General features: G+C 41.9%; 1 protein-coding gene, 2 non-coding genes and 1 pseudogene across 3 annotated transcripts; all 4 read right to left on the bottom strand.

The window, feature by feature from the left end:
- Nucleotides 1-4,260: 4,260 nt before the first annotated feature.
- Nucleotides 4,261-6,742, bottom strand: LOC115824708 (polyadenylate-binding protein 1-like; annotated as a pseudogene).
- LOC115825835 (small nucleolar RNA SNORA5) lies at nucleotides 5,682-5,820 on the bottom strand. The gene has a single exon (XR_004025790.1). It is a non-coding gene; the product is annotated as a small nucleolar RNA SNORA5 (small nucleolar RNA).
- Nucleotides 6,743-8,362: 1,620 nt separating the features above from the next.
- pabpc1b (poly A binding protein, cytoplasmic 1 b) lies at nucleotides 8,363-14,039 on the bottom strand. Its single transcript, XM_030789117.1, has 15 exons — nucleotides 13,306-14,039; nucleotides 12,186-12,379; nucleotides 11,904-12,019; nucleotides 11,495-11,634; nucleotides 11,294-11,388; nucleotides 11,062-11,199; nucleotides 10,659-10,754; nucleotides 10,287-10,559; nucleotides 10,009-10,099; nucleotides 9,780-9,890; nucleotides 9,536-9,681; nucleotides 9,346-9,430; nucleotides 9,112-9,242; nucleotides 8,908-9,006; nucleotides 8,363-8,802 (listed from the first exon to the last, which is right to left on the bottom strand). The coding sequence occupies exons 1-14, from the start codon at nucleotides 13,496-13,498 to the stop codon at nucleotides 8,914-8,916; spliced, it is 1,902 nt and encodes a 633-aa protein (XP_030644977.1). The 5' UTR covers nucleotides 13,499-14,039; the 3' UTR covers nucleotides 8,363-8,802; nucleotides 8,908-8,913.
- LOC115825834 (small nucleolar RNA SNORA5) lies at nucleotides 10,860-10,995 on the bottom strand. The gene has a single exon (XR_004025789.1). It is a non-coding gene; the product is annotated as a small nucleolar RNA SNORA5 (small nucleolar RNA).
- Nucleotides 14,040-15,125: the final 1,086 nt, after the last annotated feature.

Below are 15,125 nucleotides of genomic sequence, written 5' to 3'. Positions count from 1 at the left end.
TACAAGCACAGGAAGGAACTGAAACATTACTGCACATTGTGTATTCCTCAGTGTCTGTGGCAGGTTGTGCGCTTTGAAAGTCTCAAGGGCCCTTTGTGTTTGAACAGTATATTCTTCACAGGAAATGGCGTAATGAAATAAAGTACAACTACTGGCAGCTTTTCAAAGGGAGTGTGCATATTTGGGATGTGTAAATAGGCATGTCAATTATTCAGTTTCAAAGGAAAGAAACTTTATGCTCTAAAATCCCCTGTGAAAGACTGATAAAATTCCAACTAGGTCATATAGAATATTTGTGGCCTGGCAAATCGGCTGAATCATCGACAATGGTATGAACTATTTAAACAAACAAACAAAAAAATGTATGTGATGTTTTGAGCATGGAGCATTCCCACCGATGATCGGGTCAAATTGCATTTCCAAATACATTAAGACAGTCTATTCACTGGTGCCTGAAGTGAGGATACTGAACATTTACTTGGTGAGTAATTGTCAGATATGACAGCGCTGCTCAGGTAATTAATTTGAGGTAATTCTGAAGTCATTTTAATTGTGTTGCGACAGCTGGTGAGTCACTGGGAGTTGGTGTGTGAAGAAATAGCTTACTCGAGCTTTAAAATTGATCTGGGAGGAATGATAAACTATGGCAAAACCTCCTAAATTATCTGCGACACACTAAGCAACCCCCAAAGAGAGGATGGGTTTGCACTAAGTAGCACAAATTATTCCTTTGGATTAATGCTTCGTCCAGTTTTTCTGTGTCACCAAATAAGCAATTTCCCACAAAACCCATTAGGCCTCATCTGGAGAAACAATCAACAGTAATTTCTCTTACTTTAGGGTGATTTTTTTAAAGGGACAACGAGTAACAGATGTTATTATGTGCTCATGAAAAAAATGACCTCATGTGTTCACAGAAATCTCCATGACAACCATCTCTATGTTGGGTTCTTCAGCCCAGATCACTTCAAGACTGAAGTCATACAAGCAAACATGAAAGTGCTAAACAAACAGCGAAGAAGAAACTGAAGCATGAAATATTTTCATCAATACCAATCCATTCAGTTCATTCTTCACAACCGAAATCACCAGGTTCCTCCATTGCTTTCTCCATTACGATTAGAGAAACCAAGCAACTGTGAAAGTTCCCAATTTTCTTTCTCATTTTTTTTTTTTCCTGTTTCACTGCCATTAAGAACTTCAATTCAGAAAGCCCAAAAGAGTGAGACACAGCAAGAGAAAGTATGAGGAGGAAACAATGGAGAGCATGACTCAGACATGTTAGCCACCTGTTTCCCATTACAGCAGAACAGGGGTTATGTGAACAAAGGGGTCTGCAGATGTGCTAGTGTTTTTCTCTGTCCTCCAGTTACTTCTAGCGCTGCACTATCATTCCGCTCAAGGCTGCTGTCCTTGGGACAAACAGGTCTGTGTCCCTGACCTGTCTTAAACCTACTCCCCGTTACCAAAAACTTTCAGCATATGTGTGTGTGTATGAGTGCGTGTGTGTGTGTGTGTGTGTGTGTGTGTGTACGCAGAACAAAAAACAAGACTGACTGCTTCAGTCTGACGGAATGTTCCCAAAAACTGTTCAAAACGTATTATCCGTTTTACAAGGCAGGCTCAGGGTTTTACACAGCAAGCGGTCTTCCTCATCCAGCACATATGAAACTCTGTTTGTTCAAGGGTGTTCAAGACTTTGACCAAGGATATTTGCTTCTATCAAAACTGGGATATTTGTATTCGCAGACAATATTTTTGTTTTTATAAAATATTACCCTCATAATCATTTGTTCCCATTTATTTACAGTGATAAACAGAAGAAACTGTTGCGCTACCAACCTGTCAAAAGTTTGATAACATGAGTTGGTGACCTTGGTGACAGGAGAACGCCGACAGCAAAACAAGCACAGTTGCTCTCCTGCAGTATCTCCGGGTGGCGTGGTTTCTAAGAACTCAACAGCGGGTGCAGAGAACAGCACTCTCATCTCCACACAAACGATTCAAGTTGATAATGGAAAACGAAAGCATTTCCGTTACAGAAAGATAAAGTAAAAACACTCCAAGCCCACACTTCGCGACAACAGTTGAAGAGACTTTTGGTTTCTGTTTAAGCTGGCATTTCGTGTCAGACTTAAAGCATTGAACTGAACGCTAATCTTCTTAAACTGATCCTAACAAAACTGTACGTTTTGCACTGCAGAGAAGAATGGGACCCATTGTTTTATCAATTTATTGAAATATTTTTATTATAGTGTTGTAACTACAGTTACAACCAAAATTTCTTCTTTTTCCCCCTCTGAGTTGTGTGACCAGTCATGAAATAATTGCATCATACTGGTTCACCAAATGTCTCAGACTATCACAGGTCGGTAATAACAATTAATGGCAACTGCTACATGAGTCATTTACGCCACTGTGGGAAATTTATCCGCTTAAAGAGAAGGGATGAAGAGGTTGCCGTTAGCAACCAAAAGCCAGGGTTTTTTGTTGTTGTTGTTCCCTCTATTATAATCATTACTGTGACTCTTGATAAAGAAAGGCCCCAGTGTTCTCCAGCCCCCTGGTCAGGTCATCGTGTCTTACGGCAAGTGTCGCATCTTATGTGTGTCGGTTTCTCTTTCTCACTGCATAGTCCTTGACACTCACACAGAATACGGAAAGTCACGTGGGAAGACCTTACGTCCCAGTGGTAAAAATTTTATGAACTGTAGTGACCCTTTCACTCGTCAGACTTCACAGCTCGTCTTCTCAAAGTTTAACTTTGCGTTACGTCCTGCATCTTCAAGTTAACCGTGAGAGGCCATCCTTCACCCAAAATGTAACAGTCATCTCATGCACACCCAGAATGTTTTTTGATGTACAAAAACAAGAAAGCTGCCCGTGCTTTTCTTAATTCTACCAGGGTCATCTTCATTAACCAGCTCTTTCAAGTACGGTGAAAAACCTTCGAATTATGTTTAAGTGTCTACTGAATACACTGAAAATTGGTTCGTATCTAAATGGAATCCGGTGCATATCTCTGTAGGTCTCAATCACAAGTAACAAAACATACATTTCAGAAACGCTAGTTTACTAGTTTATAAAGTAAAACTAAAAGTACATAGTCGTCATCGATAAAGAGAAACGCAACTAAACGTATCAAAACGAAACTAATTACAACTAGTTTTCGTTTTGGGTAACAAAACACTACTTAAAACAGTTTCTGTTGTTCAGAATAGGAAAAACCCTGATGTGCGTTGGCACACTTTCAGAATAAAGTTTTCTATTCTGAAAGAAGGAAGAACCCACATTTAATTTTTCGCATTTCCTGATTTGCATGTTGGCACCTTCGCGAGTTTCATAAAAGGTTTGACGGTAATTTATATTCTTAGCTGGTTGTTTTGTGCCCCCTATTGATGATTGCGCAACGCTGCATTTAAAATCATTATTGTAATGATTATATTGGAAGACGTTTTTAGGTAGCGGGTATACAGAAATTATGCTTCTTATGCTTCTCCGTGACTGTTAAAAAAAGTAAGCATCTTCGTGTTGTTTACTATCTGGTGCTCATTCAGACTACTCAAATGAGCGCATTAATGCGAAGAAAGCCATCAGTCCCATAACCTTGTTCAATTCCCAGCATACCAGTTGAGCAGGATCCAGGCGAGTTGTCGCTAATGGGTAAGAGTGTAAGTATCTCAGCCAGAGACACTGAGTACAGCACCACCACAGAATCAGTTATTTAAGCAGTAAGGGTTACATTCAGTTAGATTTTTTAAAATGTTTTTTTTTTTATTTGAGCAAGCAAATTTTCAATTCAAGATAAATTTCACAATCCCAAGTTCATCAGTCCTCAACCTCTACTCCACTAGGACATGTACCAGGCTTACACAAAAAGTAAAAGGAATAAAACAAGGAAGGAGGAAGGAATGCTTTAGGGTTATTTTCCCCTATTTTGTGGAACATTTTTTTTTAAAACCCCAGATTTTCCATTTTTTTAAATTTTCCATTTTTTAAATTGATTTTTAAAAATAGTTCTAGCATTTTCTACTCTGGACCGGGCAGCAACAAATGTCCTTTTTTGTGATGTTTTGTGTGTTTTCATTCATTTCTTTGCTTTGATTTTTTTCTTCCTCTGTGTAGCGAGTTTTTCAAGATTCCCCATCACTGCACAGGAAAAAATGACACTCATTATTGTCCCATAAAACCAGAATGAAACAGTCAAACTCAAGAGAACACTAAAACTGATGATGGGATTCAGAAAGAGACCTACCTTGGCTTAGACACTTGGCACACCAGCAGAGTTGGTCACAGTCTTCTGTGCTGCCTCTTTAGCCTAGTGAGCCTGGAGCACAGCAACAGCTTCATCAACCTGAAAACAGAAAAAACAACAATGGTTTCATACACGGTCCAACCTCCACACACACACTCTAAAACCTGCGGTGCTTGATGACCAATAAAAGATGACAGAACTGACCTTGGAGCGGAGGGACTCTGGAGATTCGAGCATATGCAGCAGCTCGGAGTTGTCGATCTCCAACAGCATTCCGGTGATCTTTCCTGCCAAGCTGGGATGCATATTCTGGATGAGTGGGAAGAGGCGCTCACCTGAAGACAGGAGGAGACATTTACGTTATTCAGAAGCTTCAGACAGGAGACAACTCAACATCTCTATTAAGAAACTACAGTGTTCCTTTACACAAGCACTCACCCAGCATCTGCTTCTGCTCCTGTGGAGGAGCTGCAGCCAGCATGGAGGCAGTCAGAGGGAAGTCTGTGGGAGGGTAAGCAAGAGATTTCGATATGGTTACGAGGCTACCCAGAATATGCTACATACAGGGAGATACTACAAGTTCAGACTACTGAGAGGTACCAGGTTTGTAAAGACTTACGCTGAGGCCTGACTCCCTGGGTAGCCCAACGGGGTCCAGGCTGGAGCTGAGCCAGCTGGCTGGTAGGATAGTACGCAGCCCTGTTCTGGGCCTAAAACATGAGAATATGACAATTCAACCCTCAAATTCCTTTTTACACATGGTGCGTAATACACACAAAACCGACATCATTTTAGTCCCACAATACACATGGCATTGAAGGAAAGATCAGACTAGCTGAAAGTCAGCTCACGGCTCTTGCAGACATCTGAACGCAACGGACTTGCTTATGGACAAACCTGAGGAATGGCAGCCATATAGAATCCAGAGGGGGGTGCTGGTTGGTAGGGGTTGATGACAGGATTTGGCACAACCCTGACACTGGCCATCCTCTGCATGTACTGGTTGATGAGTTGAGCCTGGCGTTCTTCCTTGCGTTGGGCCAGGGCTACATACAAGGGCTTAGTGGCCATGATGTGACCGTTCATTTCCGTCACTGCCTTGGTGGCCTCCTCCAGAGACGAAAAGCAAACAAAACCAAAGCCCTTGCTGCGACCGCCCTCCATCATAACCTACAAGAGGAAAAGAGAGAAGATTAAAAAGGTCTCAACTCCTTTGTTCCGACTGAAACTGCAGTATGTCATCTGGGTGTTCTAGACTGAGTCAAGATTTTACCTTAGCACTGGTGATGGTACCGAACGGGGAGAACTCCTTACGCAGCCGTTCGTCATCTATGCCATCATCCAGGTTCTTCACGTACAGATTGACACCCTATCAATACACACACAAAAACATGTAAAACAAGTTAAAACTGTATGGAGCAGAAGAAACCCTCTGTAATGACTCTTCTCATCCCCTGTGTCCACATACACAGGACGTGGGGCCCATGAACTACCTAGTCACTGTGGCAGCCATTTAGGCCAGTGCAGTCCACCAGGGAGGATGCACTGAATTTGACATGGCTGCAACGGCCAGATGATGTGTACCTGGTGATGAGCCACACGGGCTGTGAGAGACAAAGAAGTATGCTTACCTGGTAACGGGTCATGCGGTCCTGCTTCATCTGCTCAAACTTGCGTTTGAGCTCGGTCTGGCGCTCGACCTTCTTCTGCGCACGACCGACATAGATCAGCTTCCCATTCAGCGCTTTCCCATTCATCTCATCGACTGCCTAAAGGGAGGGGGAGACATTATCTCAGCTTTAGCCTGCCATTTAGATCATAGGACCAATGTACTAGTCTGCTAATATAGGATTCAAAGCTGACCTTTTGCGCATCTTCGTGCCTCTCAAAGCTGACAAAACCAAAGCCTCTGGATTTGCTGCTATGAACAGTCACCACACGGACTGTCCTAACATTTCCTGAAGAGACAGAACAAAGAGAAAAACATGGAATGCAAGAAAACTGGTAGATTCTCAGAACAGCGTTGACTTCAAATCAAATCTCGGCATAGCGTTACTTACCGTACGTGCTGAAGATCTCCCTGAGTTCCTCCTCATCCATATCCTCACCAAAGATTTTGATGAAGACATTTGTAAACTCACTGGCTTTGGTTCCATGCTTTGACTCACCTTTTTCATCCAATTGGAAGCAGTCAACACGACTGTCATCTCCACACAACTGATTCGATTTTTTAATTGAAATAGAAGACATCTCCAGAACAGAAAGATAAAATAAGCACACTCCCACAGCACACTCAGTGATAAAAGCTTGCACTGAATTTGACAAGGCTGCAACGGCCAGATGATGTGTACCTGGTGATGAGCCACACAGGCTGTGAAAGACAAGGAAGTATTTCTGTTATTAAAAATATCACTGTAGTTCTTGATAAAGAAAGGCTCCGGTGTTCTCCCGCACCTGGTCAGGTCACTGTGCCTTACCGGGAATCATCCTAGGTTTCTCGGTTTCTCTTTCCCACTGCCGAGCTCTTGACACTCAAACGAAACACACAGAGTCACGTGGGAGAACCCAACGTCTCGGTGGTATCGTTTACCAATAGTAAGAGGAATCTCATGTAAACCGTACATTTTTTTAATGCACGAAAAACACAGAAACCGCTGAAATTTCTTACAAAGCTAAAACAACTAGTCATTTCTTCACATCTTTGAACCAGTTCCTTGTAATTTCTGTGTCTAACACGGCTATCTTCATCAACCACCTGTTCCGGATACGGTGAAATACCTTCGGTTTACATTGAAGTGTCCTCTGGACACCTTGGAAATTGTCTCACATCTATGTATGAAATCCACTGGATATCTTTCTGTGTATAATTCACATGTAAGATAACACGCATTTCAGAAAGTTAATGTAATTACGTTGAGATCGTTTTATATCAGCCTAGGTGCATATACTTTCCGTAGAAATTGTTTCAATGTGGGAAAATGTGAGAGTTCTATTTGTACAATAAGCCTGTGTCAATAATGTTCATTCAAGAAACGATATTTCGTCTATGTTCCTTAGAAGTTTGAAATAAACCGCTCATGCCCTGCCCAAAGCAAAACATGTACACATTTCCAATTAAAGATACGTACTCATAATCGATTTAACACAAACGTGACTCAACTTATCAAAACGAAACAAATTACACCTAGTTCTCGTTTTCTGGCGACAAGACACCTCAAAAAGTTTCTGTTGTTCAGATTTGGAAAAACCATATTATGCTCTGCGCACATTTGTAGAACATAGTTTTCTAAACTATTTAATTTGATATTTTCGCAAATATTTACCCTTACGAGTTTCATATGAAACTTTATATTAAATTATGTCCCTTTTTGTGCCCCCTAGTGATCATTGTACAATACTGCTTTTCTGATCATTACTGCAATGTTTATATCGGAACAAGTTTCAAATAACCTGCGTTCTCATCTAATACCTCTTGAGAACCTTAAGAATAATTTCAAAGTATTTCATGATGAAATCTCACTGCTAACAGGGTAGACCAGATATGATCCTAAAAATGATATACTTCATGTTTACAACTAGGTGTGGAAAAAGTCGAGGTACTCTTGCTATAAAAAACAAACAAAAAGCACTATAAACAGAGTTAAACTGACCACTATTTGTGTACATTGTAAATGAGTGACTAAGTATTTTTCAGGAGGGAAACTTTCTCTCTACTTAGAGTACTTTTTTTTTCAAACCAAGAGTATTTCTTCGCCCGTTTACAACCCTGAACTACGTTCATGCTGCATCGTTGTTTAGCTTATTAAGATACACATTCAGACGACTCGAACAGAGCTCTTCTCAAAGCGAAGAAAGTCATCAGTCGTGGAGAAGAAGCCCTGTTCAATTCCAGTCATACCAGCTGAGTTGGATCAGGGTCAATCTTGGCTTATGAGTAAGAATGTAAGCATCTCAGCCATGTTATGACTGAGGCTCAGCCTACAACACTCTGAGGACAGCAGCTGAGTCTATTTAACCATGCAGCAGTAATATGCAGATGGGTATGGTGCTTCATGGCCAGCACCACCACACAACAGATCATGTAAGCAGTAAGGCATACATTCAGTATGGTGTTTTAATGAATTTTTTATTTGAGCAAGCAAGTTTTCAATTCAAGATAAATTTCACAATGCCGGTTTCATCGGTCCTCAACCTCTACTCCACTAGGACATGTACCAGGCTTACACAAAAAGTAAAAGGAATAAAACAAGGAAGGAGGAAGGAATGCTTTAGGGTTATTTTGCCCTATTTTGTGGAACATTTTTTTAAAACCCCAGATTTTCCATTTTTTATTTTTTTGTTTTCCTTTTTTTTTTTATTGATTTTTAAAAATAATTTGACTAGGCCTAGCATTTGCTTCTCTAGACCTGGCAGCAACAAGTTTCCTTTTCCTTTTTTTTTTTTAAATATTGTTTTAGATCTTTTTGCGATGTTTTGTGTGTTTTCATTTTTTCATTGTTTAGATTTTTTTTTCCTCGGTGAAGCAAGTTTTTCAAGGTTCCCCATCCCTGCACAAGAAAAATGACACTGATTATTGTCCCATAAAACCAGAATGAAACAGTCAAACTCAAGAGAACACTAAAACTGATGATGGGATTCAGAAAGCGACCTACCTTGGCTTAGACACTTGGCACACCAGCAGAGTTGGTCACAGTCTTCTGTGCTGCCTCTTTAGCCTGGTGAGCCTGGAGCACAGCAACAGCTTCATCAACCTGAAAACAGAAAAAACAACAATGGTTTCATACACGGTCCAACCTCCACACACACACTCTAAAACCTGCGGTGCTTGATGACCAATAAAAGATGACAGAACTGACCTTGGAGCGGAGGGACTCTGGAGATTCGAGCATATGCAGCAGCTCGGAGTTGTCGATCTCCAACAGCATTCCGGTGATCTTTCCTGCCAAGCTGGGATGCATATTCTGGATGAGTGGGAAGAGGCGCTCACCTGAAGACAGGAGGAGACATTTACGTTATTCAGAAGCTTCAGACAGGAGACAACTCAACATCTCTATTAAGAAACTACAGTGTTCCTTTACACAAGCACTCACCCAGCATCTGCTTCTGCTCCTGTGGAGGAGCTGCAGCCAGCATGGAGGCAGTCAGAGGTTCCTGGCCTTGTACATGCACAGCAGGCTGCAATACCAGCAATTGATTAGCAGAACATACCAAAATGACATTTTAGATCAGTTCCTTCATTACTATGGTTACCAGTCCACATGTAGAAGGTGGGGGGCATACCTGTTGCATGGTGACCTGTGGCTGTGTGTTCATGTGCTGCTGTGGATTGCGCACTCCAGCAGCGTACTTGTACTGGGGCACGCTGCGTACTGGAGCAGCCGCTGCAGCAGCCGCAGTGGTTGGACGAGGGCCCATGGTCTGTGCTGCTCAGGCAAAAGAGAAGACAGGGGTTGGTCTTACTATGAAGGTTTGGAGAACAGCAGTTAAGGAGGTCTGAGAGATACAGATGAGCAAAGTTACTCACGGACACGCTGGGTGGACATCACACGTGGCACCTGGGAAGTGGGTCTCATGGCACCGAAGGTCTGAGGTCTGGGAGCAGAAGCTCTCATGGTGCCCGGCATGTTCTGGAAGTCTGTGGGAGGGTAAGCAAGAGATTTCAATATGGTTACGAGGCTACCCAGAATATGCTACATACTGAGAGATACTACAAGTTCAGACTACTGAGAGGTACCAGATTTGTAAAGACTTACGCTGAGGCCTGACTCCCTGGGTAGCCCAACGGGGTCCAGGTCGGAGCTGAGCCAGCTGGCTGGTAGGATAGTACGCAGCCCTGTTCTGGGCCTAAAACATGAGAATATGACAATTCAAACCTCAAATTCCTTTTTACACATGGTGCGTAATACACACAAAACCGACGTCATTTTAGTCCCACAATACACATGGCATTGAAGGAAAGATCAGACTAGCTGAAAGTCAGCTCACGGCTCATGCAGACATCTGAACGCAACGGACTTGCTTATGGACAAACCTGAGGAATGGCAGCCATATAGAATCCAGAGGGGGGTGCTGGTTGGTAGGGGTTGATGACAGGATTTGGCACAGCCCTGACACTGGCCATCCTCTGCATGTACTGGTTGGTGAGGTGAGCCTGGCGTTCTTCCTTGCGTTGGGCCAGGGCTACATACAAGGGTTTAGTGGCCACGATGCGACCGTTCATCTCCGTCACTGCCTTGGTGGCCTCCTCCGGAGACGAAAAGCAAACAAAACCAAAGCCCTTGCTGCGACCGCCCTCCATCATAACCTACAAGAGGAAAAGAGAAGATTAAAAAGGTCTCAACTCCTTTGTTCCGACTGAAACTGGAGTGTCATCTGGGTGTTCTAGACTGAGTCAAGATTTTACCTTAGCACTGGTGATGGTACCGAACGGGGAGAACTCCTTACGCAGCCGTTCGTCATCTATGCCGTCATCCAGGTTCTTCACGTACAGATTGACACCCTATCAATACACACACAAAAAAATGTCAAAACAATTAACTCTGTGGAGCAGAAGAAACCATTTTTATTGACAGTCCCTGGAAAGCAGGCACTCAAGCTTCAGAGCAATTGTTTGTAACTCTTTTTATCCCCTGTGTCCACATACACAGGACGTGGGGCCCATGAACTACCTAGTCACTGTGGCAGCCATTTAGGCCAGTGCAGTCCACCAGGGAGGATGCACTGAATTTGACAAGGCTGCAACGGCCAGATGATGTGTACCTGGTGAGGAGCCACACAGGCTGTGAGAGACAAAGAAGTATGCTTACCTGGTAACGGGTCATGCGGTCCTGCTTCATCTGCTCAAACTTGCGTTTGAGCTCGGTCTGGCGCTCGACCTTCTTCTGCGCACGACCGACATAGATCAGCTTCCCATTCAGCTCTTTCCCATTCATCTCATCGACTGCCTAAAGGGAGGGGGAGACATCATCTCAGCTTTAGCCTGCCATTTAGATCGTAGGACCAATGTACTAGTCTGCTAATATAGGATTCAAAGCTGACCTTTTGGGCATCTTCGTGCCTCTCAAAGCTGACAAAACCAAAGCCTCTGGATTTGCCGCTATCATCAGTCATCACACGGATACTCATAGCATTGCCTGAGCAGAAAGATCACAAACAGAGAAAAACCATCAATCACCACAGCACTGACTGACTCAGTGTAAACTTCAAATCAAAACAAAATCTCTCCAGAGTCTAACTTACCATACTTGCTGAAGATCTCCTTCAGTTTCTCATCGTCCATATCCTCGCCAAAGTTCTTGATGTAGACGTTTGTGAACTCTTTGGCTCTGGCTCCAAGCTCTGCCTCGCGCTCTTTGCGAGACTTGAAGCGGCCCACAAACCTGTAAGAAATGCAGCAGGGGGCTCCAGTGTGAGAAAAATCAAGCCAAGCCTTTTTCCTCACCAGAGTTACTACATTACAAAATTAAAATTACAAAAAAAAAAAAGAGCTGGAAAAAAATTCATTCAGCACTCAACATCCCTCACACAAAATCCAGCACATGTCCAATGTCTGTTAGTCTTTTTAATAGACAAATCGGTTTGCAAGATAATTAGTAACTGTCTGAGCCTGCGACACAAAATGTAACATCTAAACAAAGAGCTCACTTACACTTTTCTGTCATTCAGCAACATGCCATTCATTTTCTCAATGGCCCTTTCTGCTGCTTCCTGGGTTTCAAAGTGCACAAAGCCGTAACCCTTTGAACCATTCTCATCACAAACCACCTTGGAGAGAGGACATTGGAAGCATAAGCAAATCACCTCAGGTAGCAAGAAGTCTGACAACATTTAATGGCATTCATGCAGAGTGCTCCCAACACTATGCAAGGTCACCTAACCGCCTCCACTATCAACCATCTACAAGCATGGGGTAGGCCAGATGTTTCGTTACCTTGCATGACAGGATGTTGCCAAAAGCAGAAAAGGTATCGTAAAGGGCCTTGTTGTCAATGGACTTGTCCAAGTTCTTGATGAAGATGTTGCCAACTCCGCTCTTCCTCAAGGATGGATCACGTTGAGACCACATAATGCGGACAGGTCTGCCCTTGATCACATCGAAGTTCATGGTGTCCAAAGCTCGCTCAGCTAAAGGAAATAAAAAAAAATTAAAAAAAAATTTTTTTTTAAAGGTATTCACAAGGCTGTCTAAATCTACCCATCATTTTACTCCCTTATATATGAACATGAAAATGAAAAATCTGAAAAATCGCCATATACAGCCCTTACTAGAAACAGGAGGTAGTTCATTTCCATGGCTTTTTAGAGGAAATGAACCACGAAGGGAAACTAACGAATCTTGGTCATTATCAGAACTACTGAGAATGTGTAACACTACCAACATACATGGCTTCTTAGTCAAAACTATTTCAAACATCATTTTAGAAGTGACTATCGTGTTCTCTGGGTCAAATGAAATTTCCCACTATCGACCGGCTGTTACAAACAAGAGGATTATCTTTTGCTGACAGTCACTCCACCCATGACGAATTATAAGAGTATGAAAAAACACATTAGCCTGCTACTGTTAGCGTGGTACACCATGCGGCATCCATGCGGTGAAAGCAGGTAGCAAGCTAACCCTGAAGCCACTACCAGATCAACACAGCATGTACTACATGTTGCTAGCTAAACGTGTCACGTTTCTGTCGGCTACAGAAAGGTCACGACAGACAAACAAACATATTACAACAAAATTCGTTCACTAATCATTGGTTTAAATATTCTATACGACTGTTATGTTAAACTGGCGACTATTACAGCCATTTAAGATAAATGCGTAGGAGTTGGCTAACACACAAATTAGCTTCCTCTAGGCCCCAACGAGGAAAAACTGCGACTTTTAGCTCGGCTAGCTAAAAAGCTTGCTAACAAGCTAAATGACTAGCTATGGGGCAAAGTCCATTTTGCTGTCGTACTTCACTCACATTATCAAACTAAGTTCTACATACAGCAAGTAGAGTTTTTAGAACCATTACAAGTTGGTTATTTCAGACATATAACTCCAAATTTACCGTCGGCCGGTTGTTGGAAGTTGACGTAGGCATAGCCGAGGGAGCGTCGAGTGATCATGTCCCTGCAGACACGGATAGACAGGATGGCTCCGGCGGGGCTGAATTTTTCATACAGCATGGCCTCGGTCACATCTTGATGAAGATCCCCGACGTACAGTGAGGCCATCGGGTAACTAGGAGCACTAGGATTCATTTTTTCTACTGGTCACAAGCGGAGGTCGTAAAGTTGACTGGTGTTACGCGAATTATCTCGCAGTTCTTAGCTAAATACTCTGGACTTTGCCGGGTTCTATTAGCCTCACGTTTAAGTGGACTAATTTTAAATTTGTCCGAAAAAAAATAAACGACGAAAATTTAAAATACTCGAATGTTTTAAAAATCCCCTAGGAAAGGACAGAGACGCTTTTCCGCATAAAATAGCAAAGTAAGACCCTACAATTTGTGTTTATTAAACGAGACGCAATCGAAAAACCAACAAATTAAGCTTGCTAACTTTAGGCCTCGCTCGTGAGCAATACGTCGGTTCAAAATGTCGTTAGTTTTCCTCCTGTGATGTACCGAGTCGAATCCGTCTGGTCGATCCTGCTTCACCGATTTTATTACAAAAAAAAGAAAAATGATTTTTTAGAGTTTTTAAGTTTTTTAAATTTTTTTTTGTTTTTTATATTTTTTATATAATGTGTGCCGAGGCAAGCTCAGGAGCACACACGCACTCACACAGCACTAACAGCCGGGGTTTTGGGGAGGGACGATATGCGAAGGCTGTGAAATATATACCCTCGTATACGTCATCAGGGCGGACGAAACCCGTTGAAGCGGTTGAAAAAAAATAATGTGGCAAAACGTTGATTCAACATTTTTAATGCTGATTGGATGTAAACCCCAAAGACTTTCCGATAATTCAATATTGTTGCAACGATGGAAGAAAGCTGAATTAAACAGATTTTTTTAATCTTGGAAAAAGTTGCAGTAGAAACAAACGAATAGGTGCCAACTGTGATATAGAAAAATTGTGCTTTGTTAAATTTTATTAAAGATTTTAGAATACTATGAATTCGATCAAGAATAATTATTTGTGCTCTTGAATAATTTTCAACAATTTGGCATGTGTGACAGCTATACAAGGCAGACATTGAAAATAATCCAGTTCAAATGATAATAAATTTTTGTTTATATACACTATCTATCTATCTATCTATCTATCTATCTATCTATCTATCTATCTATCTATCTATCTATCTATACACACACACACACACACACACATATATATATACTTGCATAACTCAGCAACATATACTGTGTTGAATGCGTCATCAACCAGATGATTGTTAACTGATCAGTGGAGAATATGACTTGAATTAAACTGAGTCTTACTTCTGATCAAAGGAAATAATACATCTGTGATACCAGTAAGAAGGATCAAAGTACGTCTTGGCCCCCTTATCTTGTCTGTACGCAAATTTAAGTTGGCAAACTGGATTTACTCAAAGTAACACATGATCCTGGCTAAGTGGTCTTCAGTCTGATGAATTCAAACACGACTGGGAAGATCTTGAGCTCACTACTCAATGAGTAATAGTGGTGTCTGGAAGTTCAGCCATTGTTTCCCAAAGCGAAATCCATTTGAGAACAAGATAAACGTGTTATTTAGGTTACGTGTTATCTTTCGTGAACTCAAGGTCATCTTTCATTCATTTTATATGACAAATGCTCTCCCGCCATTAGGGGGAGTCACAGACTTTACAATAATAGAAGGAGCATTAACAAACATGATGAACTCAATTATAGGTTCCATGTACAGACTCAAGGAAACCAGT

This window comes from Chanos chanos, chromosome 12 (assembly GCF_902362185.1).
Source record: "Chanos chanos chromosome 12, fChaCha1.1, whole genome shotgun sequence".
NCBI lineage: Eukaryota > Metazoa > Chordata > Actinopteri > Gonorynchiformes > Chanidae > Chanos > Chanos chanos.
Note: the sequence above shows the minus strand (reverse complement) of the source record. Positions and strands in the feature narration are given on the sequence as shown.

What these genes read in the sequence shown, in the direction of transcription:
- pabpc1b (XM_030789117.1), bottom strand. Translation starts at nt 13,498, where the DNA reads ATGAATCCTAGTGCTCCTAGTTACCCGATGGCCTCACTGTACGTCGGG. An exon ending in TTGCTGAATGACAGAAAAGT is followed by an intron (nt 11,635 to 11,903) that starts GTAAGTGAGCTC and finishes CATTTCTTACAG; the next exon opens with GTTTGTGGGCCGCTTCAAGT. An exon ending in GGAGATCTTCAGCAAGTATG is followed by an intron (nt 11,389 to 11,494) that starts GTAAGTTAGACT and finishes CTTTCTGCTCAG; the next exon opens with GCAATGCTATGAGTATCCGT.